The sequence below is a fragment of the Neopelma chrysocephalum genome, unplaced genomic scaffold (assembly GCF_003984885.1).
Source record: "Neopelma chrysocephalum unplaced genomic scaffold, ASM398488v2 Primary Assembly neopelma1_347, whole genome shotgun sequence".
Lineage (NCBI taxonomy): Eukaryota > Metazoa > Chordata > Aves > Passeriformes > Pipridae > Neopelma > Neopelma chrysocephalum.
In genome coordinates this window covers 1,771,749-1,787,023 of record NW_020898011.1, presented here as the reverse complement: position 1 = coordinate 1,787,023, position 15,275 = coordinate 1,771,749, and the positions used below count along the sequence as shown (strand labels likewise).

General features: G+C 41.4%; 1 protein-coding gene across 1 annotated transcript in view; it reads right to left on the bottom strand.

The window, feature by feature from the left end:
* The window catches only part of CPXM2 (carboxypeptidase X, M14 family member 2), an 84,929-nt gene extending 71,342 nt beyond the window's left edge, over nucleotides 1-13,587 (bottom strand). The window contains exons 1-2 of the mRNA XM_027705700.1: nucleotides 13,577-13,587; nucleotides 3,611-4,253 (exon numbers count right to left, since the gene is read on the bottom strand). Of these exons, the coding sequence (XP_027561501.1) occupies nucleotides 3,611-4,142 (532 nt within the window). The 5' untranslated portion in view covers nucleotides 4,143-4,253; nucleotides 13,577-13,587. The remainder of the gene's footprint in view (nucleotides 1-3,610; nucleotides 4,254-13,576) is intronic.
* Nucleotides 13,588-15,275: the final 1,688 nt, after the last annotated feature.

The window sequence follows — 15,275 nt, the reverse complement described above, 5'->3', positions numbered from 1 at the left end:
TTAGCTTAAATAAATTGAGTCCATGTCATCTGTTTCGTGATGTGTCCTTCAGACTGTTCCATTTGATTTCCACTTTGATTCAAAGCTGGGGCTGATCAGTACCAGCTGCTCAGCCAAAGGGCAGATCACACGTTCCCATTCCCCCTCTTTCTTCATCCCAACTCCCAGCCAGACTATTGTTTGTTACAACTAATTAATCCCGCATGCCCTGGCTGCCAGTGAGCCTCACAACCCCCAAATTTTTATATTTACTGCATGTCCAATAAATTAATTCCACTTCTGGATAGATGCATAAACACATAGTTATAAACATATATACACAACACACATCCTTACCCAACCAGATTTATGCTTATTATTCATGGATATCTGCTTGACAAATGCTATTATTCTTTCTTGCTGGCCCCTTAACATCAAAATTTGAGAAAATATAGGTATGAATTAATATTTAGACATCCCTGTGAAGGGCCAGATTTTCAGATCTTCATTTCAAACCAATCCCTGGTGACACGGTGACATGGTAATAAGCATAAGAGTCACTGCCCTGGCAGGACCTGACCCTTGCCTGCTTTTGAGTGAGAAGAGAGGAGAAATTTCAAATATCATAGCCAGAATTTTTAACACTGCAGCTCAAATCGCCTGACAAATGCAATTTCCTGCTAAAACCCGCTGTTTTCACTTACATCTTGAACAATTGGTGACAGTTTCCCTCACTGGGTGTTTGCCTTAGGGCTTATTATGCCTGTTGCAGTTCAAATAGTTCAGCTGCTCCCAAGGAAATCCTAAGAATTTTCCCATATTTAAACAAGCCTAACAGCCGGCCTGTTGAGTTGATGTCAACTGCCCAGGAGCTGGATCAAGGAGCAGGAGTTTGATGGAGGGGGATCAGTTGTTTTTCGTACCTCTGGCTATTTTTTTTTTTAAAGCTCACAGGCTTTAAAACCTCTTATTTCACACGGCTGGTGAAAGCTTGGAAGCTCAGCTGTGCCCAAAGGGCTGTGGGAGGTGGGACTGAGCCACTTCCAGCTGCTTTCAGTGGTGCATCAGGAGCCTCCACCCTTCTCCCCGTGACCTTGTGTTCGGCCGTGCAGAGGGAGAGAAGGAGGCTGAGAAAGGACCTCACCTGACTGAATGCAGGTATGAAATGAAGGAGGTAAGGTGGGAAGTGAAAACCAGCAAAACAGAAGATGAATCCTGCCCGTGTCAGTCGCTTGGCCCACAGTGTGGTGTTTTCTGGGGAAGGAGAAAGTCTCTTTTTTTTAAAACTTTTCTGATTCCTTAATTTCCTATATAGAAAAATGAATATGATTCCATTTGCAAAATCTAACATTCTTAGAAAATGACCAAATGAAGACTGTCTGCAAGACTTCACTATGCTCCCCTAGGGGCTCAGCTCCTAGTGGGAGATAGTTTGAATTTCATAATGCTGTTACTACAACGCACAAAGCAAACCAGGTTAGGAAAGGATGAGCATTCCACAGGGATGAAGATAGTTATTGGCATGTCTGCTGCCTTCTCTGCAGCTGTAAGGTGCTCAGTGCAGCACGTGAGGAATGAGGAAGATGCCTTTCTGTAAAGATAAATTGCCTTTGCCCTCGTGGATTGGGTGATATTCTCATCACTGTCATGTTTGGTGGAGTAAGTGTGAAGCCATGGTGCTGGGGAAACTGAGAAAGAGCCAACAGGGAAGGTGAAAGCAGAGCTGAAATGCAGAACATCTCACCACAGGATGGAGATATGTATTGACTTCACAAAGCTAAGGAAGAAAAACCCTACTACCTAATTGGGTAGCTTTAAATTCCACGTGTTTCCCATGGTCATGGAATCATGGAATGGTTTGCATTGGAAAGGATCTTAAAGACCATGTCATTCCAACCCCTGCCATGGGCAGGGACACCTTCCACTAGCCCAGGTTGCTCCAAGCCCCGTCCAACCTGACCTTGGACACTTCCAGGAATGGGGCAGCCACAGCTTCTCAGGTCAACCTGTGCCAGGGCCTCACCACCCTCACAGGGAAGAATTTCTTCCCAATATCCCATCTAACCCTGCCCTCTGGCAGTGGGAAGCCATTCCCCTTGTCCTGTCCCCTATCTTCCCTGCCCTCCTGATCCAGTCTGTGGAGGTGGAAAGCAGAATCTTTTTTTTTTTTTCTTCTTAATCTAAAAAAACCCAAAACCCAAAAAGCAAACAAACAAAAAAAATCACATTAAAACAATCTCAGATGATCTAATGTAGACTAAAATGACTGCACTGATGAAACACACTTAATAAGCCAATTCTTGAGATGGTCCAAGCACTATCATCCACTTGGGAAGATGCTGCCTGGCTGCTGGCCCTGAGGGAGAGAGGACCATGGATGCCTTGTGCCTCTCCTCCCCCAGACAAGATATTTCTGCTGTCCTCCTTGACTCTGCCTTGACTTACACTGACAAGCTGCTCTGCCTGCCCTACAAATGGTTCTCCAGATTTTAGAAATTATATTTTCTTATCACTATTTATTAGTTTAAAAGCCCATATCTTTGCTAGTCAAGTGCTAATTAATTTCTGTTGGTGTTAACATTAAATTTAAAATATTTTGTTTACTACGTTTGAGATGTAACTGGGCAAAGTTAAAGTCACTCTACAACCCTTGATCCTCAGTTTTGCTGTACCAGTGGCTCTAAATCACAAAATTTGTGCCATATGCTCCAGTTGTTAACAGTAAGTTTCCATCCAAAGTAAAGGGGAGTTCAGCTGTTGGGGGGTGGGATTTGGCCCCAAAGTTTACAGCTCTAAAGCTCATGGACCAAACTCACTCCTAATTATCCCAAACCAGTAAAGTACCTACCAGACAGTCAGGGAACACAGAAAGAAATGACTCTTCTTTCAGGGTGGTGCAATTAGGTCTTGATGGGAACAACTGGGTGGTAAAAACTCATCAAGTTTCTGCAAACTGTAATAATTGCATATTTTCACCTAATCAAGTGCAGAGAATAGAAAATGGAATTAAGGGTGGTCATTTGATTATAAGCCATTTTTGCTGCTGTTTGATTTCTTTATTTTGCTGGTCAATAATTAAATTGAGCTTGTTAAGGCTTAGTCTTTTACAGGAAGATCTCTGTTTACATATCTTCCTCTGGAGGGCTTCAGAGTGAAATCTCAAAGAAATTCACAGGTTTATAAGCAAAATTAATTCAGTAACTTCTCAGATTAAAGAGAGAAGGGATAAAGAGAGGTGTCACTATATGTAATCACCTTTTACTATGGAATCTGTCTCTGTTCTTTTGCTTAGAGAACAGCAGCTTTCACAACATACCAGTTGTCAAATATAATTAAGAATAATTAAGAAGGAAAAGTCCATATACTAGCCAGAGTACAGTACCATGAATACATTACTACTCCCAAATAATCTCTTTACTTGATAAGGAAAGGGTTAAAAAGTAGTAAAAGTTCTGCAGATCTGTTCTGTGGGATATTAAAAATTAATGTGTTGTCATCATCATCACCACAACCACATTTATTGTTATTATTGCCAAGGCTGCCATTAGCTGGATATTGATTAATGCAAAAAGTTACAGGCAACGTGAGATTCAGCAGACTCCAAACTCTGGAGGAGGAGGTGGAAAGTTACCTGGTGGCGTTTCAAGAATCGGTTTTCCTTTTTTGTTGTTCTTCTTCGGTTTTAACTCTTTCCTGCTGGGTTTGAACCGGGGGTGCTCCTCTGCCTCTGCAGCACGGTGAGGTCCTTCCTCTCCAGGTTGCTCCGTGAAGGGAAAAAACTCTTCACCAGGATATGGAAAGGAATAATAATGATCCCTGTTGGTAATTTCCTGCAGGTAATAATCCTGATCGTCCATGGGTACAGCCCGGGACACATCCCCCAGCAGCGCCAGCCCAAAGGTGCAGAGAGCGAGGCAGAGTTGGGAAGAACATGAGCCTTTCTTGCTACGGGCAATCATCGTTTGCTTTTGCAGGAATCTCCTCTGCGAGTGCTGGAACTTTATTTGGAAAGAGGGAAAAGAGAGTTTTGGCAGCTGCCAGAGCCCCTCGAGGAGAAGCAGAGGCTGCCTGTGGGAAGCGCCTCCGCTTTGGGCGAGTTTGCAGGAGTTGCGAGGAGCGCAGCGGGACGGGGCTGCGGAGGGAGGGGGCAGGACGGGATTCATGTGATCCTCGGGATCCTCAGCCAGACCGACAGACGGACGGAGACACAAACGCTCCGCTCCGCCGGCGTTTGCCAGGTGGGATCCCCAGCACCGTCAGCTTCGCTGCTTCTCCTCGCAGTTTTGGGTGGTTGGTGCTGCTTTTCCCCCAAGCCCAGAGTTACGCGACAGCTCCCGCTTGATCCCCAAAGAGTTTCTTTAGTCTTCCCACACGAGGCTGATCCACGAGAGGGTTTATTGGAAGAAAAGTAAACTTGGCAGCCGGCCTGCTCCTCCCAGCCCGTGTCCAGAGGGTTTCCCTCCCGCTGGAGATGCTGTGCAGAAGTGGGTGAGCACACGGAGCCTGTGGCTGGCAGGGGTCACCTGCTGGCTCTGCCACCTGGGCACGCAGGAAGATATAGGGGATGTGGGTTGCTGACAGATAATCCTCACCCCATATATGTTGTGCTGTATTCCCTTTTGTGGTATGTTATTTTTTCCTTTTGGCTTTTGCAAAGAAGGATCCCTCTCCAGCACCAATCTCGGCCTCCCTTGTTTGTATTAGTTTACATTTACATGACATCAATAATTTATATATATATAATTTATATATATACAATTTATATATAAATTATATAAATTATATTTACATTTATATGACATAAAGAATTTATATGTAACTTAAATTAGTTTATAGATATAAAATTATATTTAAGTTTATATATAGCTATATTATTTTATGACAACTTATGGTTTAAATAATATAGTTTAAATAACATAGTTTTATATAAGCTTATCGTTTGTAGTAGCTTATTTCATAATAACTTACAGCAAATTATCCATAACTAATATAACTTGACAAGTATCATGTACCAAGTTATAAGAGACTTCTCCTGGGGTATATGGTAAATCCCTGGAATCAGCCCAGATGAAAACCAGAAAGAACATTGTTCATCAGTGGCCCTTTTTCTCACTCTTTTTGGAAAATTATCCTAATGTTTGTTCTCTCTGAAACATCTTCCCAACAGCCCAGGATGTTTTGTGCTACACACAAGCACCCCAGTGTCATTAATGAAATCAATTTGTCTGAGAGTAAAATCTTATCTTTCATCTTTTTCATACCTCTAAAATAACCTTCAGTGCTGAAGGAAATGTGCAACAGTTGGCTTGCATGAAATATGAATTCCTACTCCTGTGTTGAAAATACCAGTTTATATTTTCATCATGTATATTTTATTTCTTGCCATGGTCCAGTTAGCTGGGAGAAAGTATTGCATCTGTTGCCTGGTCTTTATTCTGCCTTTGTGCTCACATTTTTTGTGTGTTTCTCATAATTTTAGTACCACAATAAACAACATTTTATATATCAGTACCTGTATCTTTTGGTATATTTGGTTTCCAGATTGTGGGTGATCCTGCCCATATATACAATTATAATCCTTGCTTTCTTAGTTACTACCCCAAAAGGAATTTAGTGGTTATATTGTGTCTGTTGTCCTTCCTTTTAGAAAAATGTAATTTTATTTTTATCCTTAACTTTTACTTTTTTAAAATTTCAATCAAAATTATGTGTTTTTTTTTTTTTTAATTTAGGACTTTTCATATTCTAAAACTAGAATAAAATATACTTCGCTTTTTCGCTGCTTTACTGAGCTATATATATATATGTATATTTTAACTTCATTTGAGGAAAAGCTACTTCCTATTAAATTTTTCAGGTCATTTTCTCTGTAATAGATTGGACTGTCACCTTGGACACAGAGTGTGGAGGGACTGGGTGCAGTGTGGGAGTTGAGTCCTACTGGATATGGTGTGTGAGAAGCAGGCTGCTTGTTCCCTGTGCTCAGAGGCAGGTTGAATATCCCCTTTTAGAGATTTCATAGTTGTTCTTTTTTTGTTTTCCCTTTCCAAAGCATCCAGTCCTTTCTCCCCTTGGTCCTGAGTTCTGAGGGCAGAGCACAAGGTACAGAATATGTGTATAATTTTGTTGCCATTTGCAGCACAGTCACTCTTGTGCAAATAATATGAACTTTCACATACCTAGAGAAGAAGTAGATAAATAAACTTTTCCATGACATCATTAAGGACTTGGTTTTTTGGTAACTAAAGGAGCTTTGGCTGCGAAATCACTATTTAACTCATTGCAGTGATCATAGAAGGACACACATAAACAGAAAATTACTGACATTTCCAAGCATAACAAGTGGTACTTTTTTTACAATATAAAGTCAAATGTACATTAATTAGAGACCTGAGGACTGAAATTTGGGGATATTTTACATTATATGCATTTTGCAATTTCACATGTGTACATTTCAATAAGGTGTGTATGTAAAGATCATGTGCTTTCTCTTCTATATGATACCTGTTCTATAAAGAGACAACTGTGTGGGCTTTAATTAAAATTAATCCTATATATTATAACACGATCTCTCCTTTTACTAGGTGAAAATGCAGAGTAGCTGTAAATATAGAGAGATGTATGACTATAGCTGCATAGACTATAGCAGCAAAAACCTTCTCCTGTCAAGGGAAGACCTGAACTTAAGTAATACATATAAAAAAAGATACATTTAAGTGACAAAAATACCCACCCAAGTGTTACCCACATCACACACCACAATCCTACCACTGTCTACAACTCCCTGGCAGGAGGGTGGAACCTGATGGGGGTCGAGCTCTGCCCCCAGGGAACAAGTGACAGGATGAGAGGAAACAGCCTCAAGCTGTGCCAGGGGAGTTTAGGTTGGACATTAGGAAACATTTCTGCACCAAAAGGGTTTTCCAGCACCGGCACAGCTGCCCAGGGCAGTGGTGGAGTCCCCATTCCTGGGGGAATTTAAAAGACCTGTAGATGTGGCTTGGTGAGCCATTTTCTGTGAGCTGTGGGGATGTGCCCACCAGGACACTGTGAGGCACTCAAGGACAGGCAGGTTTTCCTGCACAACTCCACTTCCACAAGCAAGAACTTTGCAGAACATCAGGCAGTGCCATACCCACTCCTCCACCTCCTGCAGTCACTGCAAACAACTCCCCCTTGGCTCTCTGTACTCAACGAAGATTTGTTCAAACACACCTATCAATATCTATTCCTGGGTGTAAAAGTGTTAATCACCAGGTCCCCTATATTTGTTTCACTTGAATTTTAATACTTTCTGTGGATGTGGATGCACATATGGATACACTGCTGCCCCTTCCAGCCCCACCTCTGTTTTTGGAGTGTCCATGAATACAGTCAGCAAAAATCTGTCTCTAAGCAGAATTTTTTTTACTTGACCGTGAGATGTTTTTACTTTATTTTTTTTTAAATCTGTCAACATCCTAGAAGGATACAACTTAGAGGAAAGGAGGTGTTTTCTCTTCTTGGAGTGACACAGGAGTATTAAGTTCACTGAAGGCTCAGATGTTTTGGGCCTGGTGGCTGTTCCTTTTGCCTGTGAAGTATCATAACAGCTTGTAAAAAGTTGCAGTTGGTGTGAAAGGAGATAAAGCAAACTCATGTTTTTGTAGAGCAACTGGAACTAACCTCATCCTCCACTCCTGAACTGATGCCAGTGATAGTGTATAAGTCGTTCTACACTTTGCTTTAAATCTTTGTCCTGCTGAATTGAAACACAACAAGCCGTAATCTGCAAACAAACAGTGTTTTCCCCCTCTGTTCCCAAGAAGGATTTATTTGAAAGATGATGGTTTACCCCCTCAGCTGGGGTAACATTTCTCAAGCCACATATTTTGAGCCAATTTCACAACACCTCAGAAAAAAGAGACACTCTCAGCTCTTCTTTGCCCCTTGCAACCTCCCTCCTGGGAGAGATTTAGATTGGATATTAGGGGAAATTTCTTCAGGGAAAGGGTGGTCAAGCATTGGAACAGATTGCCCAGGGCAGTGGTTGTGTCACCAGCCTTGGAGGGATTTAAAAAAACCTGTAGATCTGGCACTTGGGGACATGGTTTAGTGATGGGCTTGGCAGTGCTGGGTTAATGCTTGGGCTCGATGATCTTAGAGATCTTTTCCAACTAAATGATTCTGTAAAGTTCAGATTCAGGAGTGCATTTTCACTTAAGAGAGTTAGAGTTGTATGTGTAAGCACAGTCCTTGTTCAAGAGCTTAACTTGTATTTATACAACACAGCCAGTGATCACACATTTACATTTAATTCAACTTCAAACAACTTTGTGACTCCTGCAACTTCTCTTTGGAATATGTGCATCCTGTTTTTTATCAGAGTAAAGCTTTGTGGTTGGAAAGCAAAGACAAAGAAATAGGCATCTCTGTTCCCTTGCCATTCCACAGCAACTTTCTGAGGTAGCACATAAGGTTTCTATATGCTTTGGCAACAAAATGACTCTAAAAATAACTTTCCTTCTGAAGACCAGTGAAGTTTCTGTTCCTTTGTACTTCAGATCTGTACTAAATCAGGAAGCACAGAACAGAGCAAGAAAATAGAATTACACTTTTTAGAGTCATTTTCTTTTCCACAGAAAGCGTTTTACTCCTGCTGTCAACAAGGTCAAACCTGCTCAGAGGAAATGGAAACCCAGAACTGACATTGGGAAATACAAAGTAAGCTGAGTTGAACATTTATATGTCTCTTTGATGCCCATTTCTTACATGTGTAACAGAGACAGATGGCAAGGTTCTGCTTACCTGTGTACCCCCCCCATGCATCCCTGGGGTATCCTGGCATTTGAAAGCCCATTTGCACTTGTTGATAAGGCAGATCCTTGAAAGAGTGGTTTTTACCACAAAAATGGAAACATAAACAAGCTCTCACATGGAGATGTTTTACTCAGTTTTAAGATACACTGAATTTAAAGGGAATATATGTTACCAGGTGAGGAATGCCAGATATACATGGAATCTTAATATTTCTCTCTGTGCATATGCAATAATGATACAAAATGTGAATTATCCTCACGAGCAGGTTTCTGTTTCCTTTGGGCAAACAGACTTTAAAATAAACTGATGACATTAATGAAGGCAATTATTTCCTTCACCAGTTGTTTACTTTAACTGCTTAGAAATGCAGTGTGCATCCCAACTGGGGAAATTAGCCCAGTGCATTCTCCCTAACTTTTCTCCTAAGAACAACATGACCTTCAGATAATCATTCAGCATATTGCCTTTGTGCTTGTGTCTGAAGAAGGAGCTCGGATTGCCATGGAAACAAAAGTTCCTTGTTCTCCTATACTTCCCTCTGCTATGATAACACTTTCACTGTATGAACTCTTTTCTTAGCCAGGAGGGGAATTGTGGGATTTTTGTGTTTTGAGCACCTCAAAGTGATGGCTCAGTTCATGACAGAAATGCTTTGGATGTCAAGCAGAGACTTCACCCAGCATCATTACTATTTGGGGATATTTAGACCAGATCCATCTGCATCAGTCCATTTCTCTATGTGTACTTACCAGAGTTTTCTTTACTTTTTCCTTCTGTGCTGAACACATGAGAAGAAACAGCATCTCAAGAAAGATAAAGTTAACTTGTGACATAAACAAAGCCAAAAAGCATTTCTGACATTTTTGCAAAGAATGTAAAAGGTTGGGTTTTGTTTTTGTTTTTTTTTTGTTGTTTGTTTGTTTTTTTTGTTTGTTTGTTTTTGGTTTGGTTTTTTTTTTATGATGGGAACTACATTTCTTCATGCCCCAGAATGACTGTAGATTTTGTGTTGACAACACATTGCCCTGGCATTTGGCAGCCACTGCTGGACCAAAGCCAGCAGGATTATCACTAGGAAAGGGACTTGAGAGGCTGCCTTGTGATTAAAAATTCTGTAATACTAGTGATACAAAAAGAGAAGTAATATTTTATTTAATACTATTTTGTTTTGGTGCTTCACCAGCATTGGGACTATAGGTCTGCATTAGTCAATGGTTCAGATTTCTTTGCATCATTTAAAAATGGGCAAATTTAATGTGCATTTTATTTTAACTGTAAAACTGAGACAACATTAAGACAAGAGGGATGATTGGAGGACAGTAGCTATGTGGAACAGTTGGAGAAAATGGGATGAAATGTCCCTGCTGTGCACTCAGCCAGGACCGCGGGTGACGCGCGTCTGGAACGGCCTTTTTTGGGTTTCTTGTATGAAAACAGCCACTTCCAGCAAATTCCCATGGACAGCACCTACCTGCCAACATTTGAATTTCAAAAAAGTAATGACTCTCACATTTCAGTCTGGTATTTCCTGGACTAAAATTGCTGTACATGTGCCATGCAGAGTGTGAGCAGCATGTTTAACACATCCCAGGCAGCAGCGGGGAAATGCAGCTCGAGGTTTGTCATTTTTTCCTGGGATTTCTTCAATATTCACAGCCTGAGAAGTCATGAATGAAACTCCATTGGGGATGGAAGATGGTACATAAATGTAGTAATCTTTGTCATGTTAAATGTGATAGAACTGGCAAAGGCAACATCATCAAAGAGTAGTCTCTAAAATTTCTATATTTAAGGATTGTGTTTTAAATGGAGAACAGGAAGGAATTATTCCTTTCACATACAAGCAATGTTCATGGCTGGGATTCATTTGGGTGAATAAATACTTAGTGTGATATTTTTGTACGATAACAATGTCTCTGCATAACTTAAGTCCAAATCCAAACAGATTCAATTTAATTTAGTGCAGTTTTTAGCTAATGTTTGAAGGTGGGGAGATCTGATTTTGTTTATCTTTATAATCACATATTTTTGTCAATATGTACCCTTCACAGTGCATTCATTTATGAAAACAGTGAAAATACAAGAATTAAAGGGAGAGGAAAGCAATGAAATGAGTTTTCACTTGTCATACAAAAGGGATCAAAGATTCATGTCAGACTTACACTACCAGATATGCCAATATAATTTCACAGCTGTGTAATAAACTTGTTTTAACTTGACTTATAGCCATTAAAAAAGGCCTTGTGCCAGCATGTTGGACACAGATATCTGAGGTGAAGTGATAGGATTTAAAGGCACAGTGAAGTTTTAAGGATATGCAGGTGCTTACTGAGAGGTGGCCTAACATAAATTATAAAGTTCCACTGTTTGAAAGGCACTAATATATTTTTCCACATAGGACCTGGCACTAATTCTGCCAAAAAAAGCAGAATACTAAAGACTACCTCGCATTTTAAAAATCTATCTCAAGTATTTAGTTTCCAAAAATCTTATAATAGCTTAGGCAGAAAGGGACCTTTGGGACATCAGCATCCCCCTTTTTAACCTCCTTTGTGTGTTTAAACTAAAAGATCTCTAAGGCAGAGTGTGTTTCTCATGGTGTGGTTGTGTATCCCACTCATTAATGGGATCAACACTGTTAGACACGTTATTGACTCCAACAGAGTTAGACCCTCAAAAGTATCATTATCACTTGGGTTACTGAATTTGTTTTTGAAAACGGTGAAATTTAGCCAAATACACCCCACAGTGCAGCTCAGATATGGGTTTGTTTGCCTCCTACTGGTTATGGCAAACATGGTCCAAGTAAAACATCTCAGCTTCACTTGAGGCCAGATAAGCTTGTCAGCAGAGTAGGGAGTAATTTCCAGAGGCATCCGTCAGGACTTAAGTGGCTTATCTCAGAAATAATGACAATGACAGTAGTGATAATATTTTTGAGAGGAAATCACTTGTGACTAACAGGAAGAAGAGCTGCTGCCTCCTTTGAACAGCACCCAGACAAGGGAGTTTCTTATTTCTTTTTTATTGCCTTCACCAGATTGATAAAATAAACTGGCATGAAGCAGTTTCAAAGTTTTCCTGGCATTTTTAAGGATGCTGTTATTGCTTATGACCTTCTTTTTCTGTCCTTCCTGTGGTCCCCAAACATTTACTTGGAATGGGCCTCCTCTTCTTCATCTTGTATGACTTTAACCACAGTGTGTCAGGGGAGAGGCTGAGTCCAGGGCCAGCTGAGCAAGGGTCAAGGTGCTTCTCCAGATGATGAGGCACTGTAAAGTCAAGGAGGCTCCCTGATCCTTCAGGGTCACTTTCCCAGACTTCAGTACAAATATTGCTCCCAGGACCTGCCTCCACACTCGTTACTGTGCTCTGCTTTATCTCCCCTCTTCTGTTTCTCAGTGACCACAGGCTCGGGGCTCCATTTCGTGGAAGGCTGCAGAAGATTTGCAGTGGTTTTGGAATGAGATCAGCAGATCTCCTGGAAGGCTGGAAACCTGGGGAATGGGACATCTGCAGACACGAGCCTTGAGATCAGCCTGATACTTATGTAGGCCAACACTGTACCATAATTATCTTTCCTATCTCGTTTCACAGGTGGTTTGAAGCTACGTTAAATAGGATGTGTTTTCTGAATATAAACATCCATTTTCAAACGCATTCATCATCTGTATTTTATTCACTTCAGACAGAAACTCACAAGAGGCTCCAGATCATTTGCAGGGAATGTTACCGAAGGCCTCTTCGCCAGCAAATAAGGAAAAATGAAAAAGTAGCTCCTCTCTCTCCAGAGAACCCCATCATGTACTCACATATTTTGATTATTTAATGTTCAGTGACAGCTTTAGGTTTTAAGGGTACTTTACATGTATTTTAAATGAGATTACAGTCGTTTGAGGTCACAATTTTTTATAAATAGTAGAAGTCACTTGCGAACAGCCATTTGAACACCAGTTTTATCAAAAATGTCACACCCTTCCGATACATCTGGATCATCTCTAACAAATTCAAACTGTTACAGAAGCATCATTTTTCCATCCTTAGTCCCTCAAGTCCCATGGAAGCTAATTTATTTAGTAGGTTCTTTGGAAATGCCTGTCCCATTGTGTTGCCCTGTCACCAAGCTGTCTGTCCGCTCATTTTCCCAGATGTCTGTCTGTCTGTCTGCAGTGCCCTCGTCACCAGTGATGCTGGAATTCCTGATGGATTTCATTTGAACTGAATGGAAAAATCAAGATGGCAAATAAATTCCCTTTGTATGGTATGAAAATTGGCTGAATAGTAAAAACATAGCCAAGTTAGTAACCTCAGGGATGGAAAACTGCACTGGTGAATTTAATGATTTTCTGTTCTGTTTTGCTTCCTGATTTCTCAACATACACATAGCTTCAGACCAACTCAAGCACAGGAATTCTCTGAAAAAAGGGCAAATTGGGGATATGGGAAAGATCCAAATGTACTCAATTAGGACAGGGGAGCAGGAGATATGAAGAAAAACTGACCTCAGTGTGATGAGCAGCCATAGGCTGCTCATTAGGGAAGCCTAGAGAAATATCATTAAAAGTCATTAGAGAAGAATCATAGAATCATAGAAAAGCTTGGTTTGGAAGGGACCTTAAAGGTCATCTCATTCCACCACCTGCCATGGGCAGGGACACCTCCCACTATCCCAGTTTGCTCCAAATTCCATCCAACCTGGCCTTGAACACTTCCAGGGATGGGGTAGCCACAGATTCTCTGGGCAACCTGTGCCATCACCCCCTGAACAAAGAATTTCTTCCTAAGATCTAATCTAAACCTCTCCTGTCTTAGTTTAAAACTGTTCCCCTTTGTCCTATGATTATGTGTCCTTGTAAAAAGTCACTTTTTACCTTTTTTATAAGCCTCTTCAAATACTGCACTACCATTCCTGGTGTGTGATTCCCACATCCCTCAGAAGGCTGACAGGCAGGGCAGGAGGGCAAGCTGCTGAAAGTTCTTCCTGAGTGAGCTCCCAGACATGTAGGCAGCACATCACCAGACAGACAGGAGCTTTGTAGGCACGTTTGATTAAAATCACATATATTCACCTTAAGTGCAAAGGAAGCAGGAAACCTCCCTCGCAATACCTGTCCTACCAATGGACTGGCCAGATGTGGAATTCAGGTTGCAGCTAAGAATTTCTGGGCTTTTTAACAGCTGTGAGGGTATGTTCTGATTGGTCTCATGAATTAATATGAATCCAGTCCTTGGCAGCAGATCATCTCCCCTGGATTTTTACAACGATCAGAGCTGTCGGCCACAGCTTTCTTTAATTCCAGAATTGTAATTATTTTGATTCCTGATTCAACAGAGGCTTTGCTCTGAGACCTGGGTGAGTACCCTGTGAGCAGGGTGGGAATGTCCTTCCCGGTCTGAGCTGCTTGGCATTCTGTGAACACCTTCTGTGAACACGGGCAAAGGGCTCTGAGCCATGAGGAGGAGAATATTGAGGCAAGACACGAGCCTCATCAGTGGTCATCTCCCTGTACACCCCCTCACACGTCTCAGCAATTCACTGCAGGGCAGTGTCAGTTGTTCAGACACTCACTAATCCACCCAGACAAACTAAGGGTTTTTCCAGGGTTATATTTTCCTGTGTGGAATGCTACACGTCATGAGCTTCTCCATATCCACAAATATCTACTGCCTCCAGGGCCGCATGGAGAACTGTGCCCAAGCAACCTGAGGGCCAGCACAATGGGGAAGAAGGACGTGATGTGCCCTAGAAATCTTTCTTCTGCTGTACCAGAGGTATCTACACCTTGGTAGTGGAAAATTAGCTCCAAAAGTTCAGGTCAGTTGGAGGATCACTTGCAGTTATTTTCTACATGGTTCCCTTCTGACCGTGATCCATCACACATACCAGACTAATGGATTTCAGTGCAGCAGCTTTAGCTTCATCTTCCTTTATCTTGGAAAATCTTGGTAATGGTATTAAGTGTATTTTTCCATAAATAATTTATAGAAGGAGACCAACCTTGTAATTGCAATGGAAAATATTTGTTTCTCGTTATTTCGCCCAATCATGTGTAAATTCCTCCTGTCTACTTGTCTAAGAGTCTCACAAAAGAGAAAAATACTTAAAAGGCAATGTTTAAAATACCCTGGAAAACACCAGAAGCTTAAAACAAGCCAGTAGGGGAGAGAAAGGCAAAGCAAGACACAGTAAATTCCAGACAGACAGCCAAATTCCACAGATAAACATTAATCTGGGGAAAAAAAAATCCTTGCAATTTCTAAGATTATTGGAAGCGGGTGTTTGTTGTCATGGATTTACACTCTCTAGAATTTAAATACTTGCTCCTGCCTTTTGGTATTTACACCCTCAGTGCTGCAGGAACAGCATTGCCACCGCTCACCTGCCGCAGCGAGCGCAGAGAGGGCAACCCTGTGCCAGGGTTCAGATGCAAACCCCAACCCCATCCCTCCCGTGACCTGCCGGGAATGTGAGGTCTGCTGGCTGCAAACACCCCTCC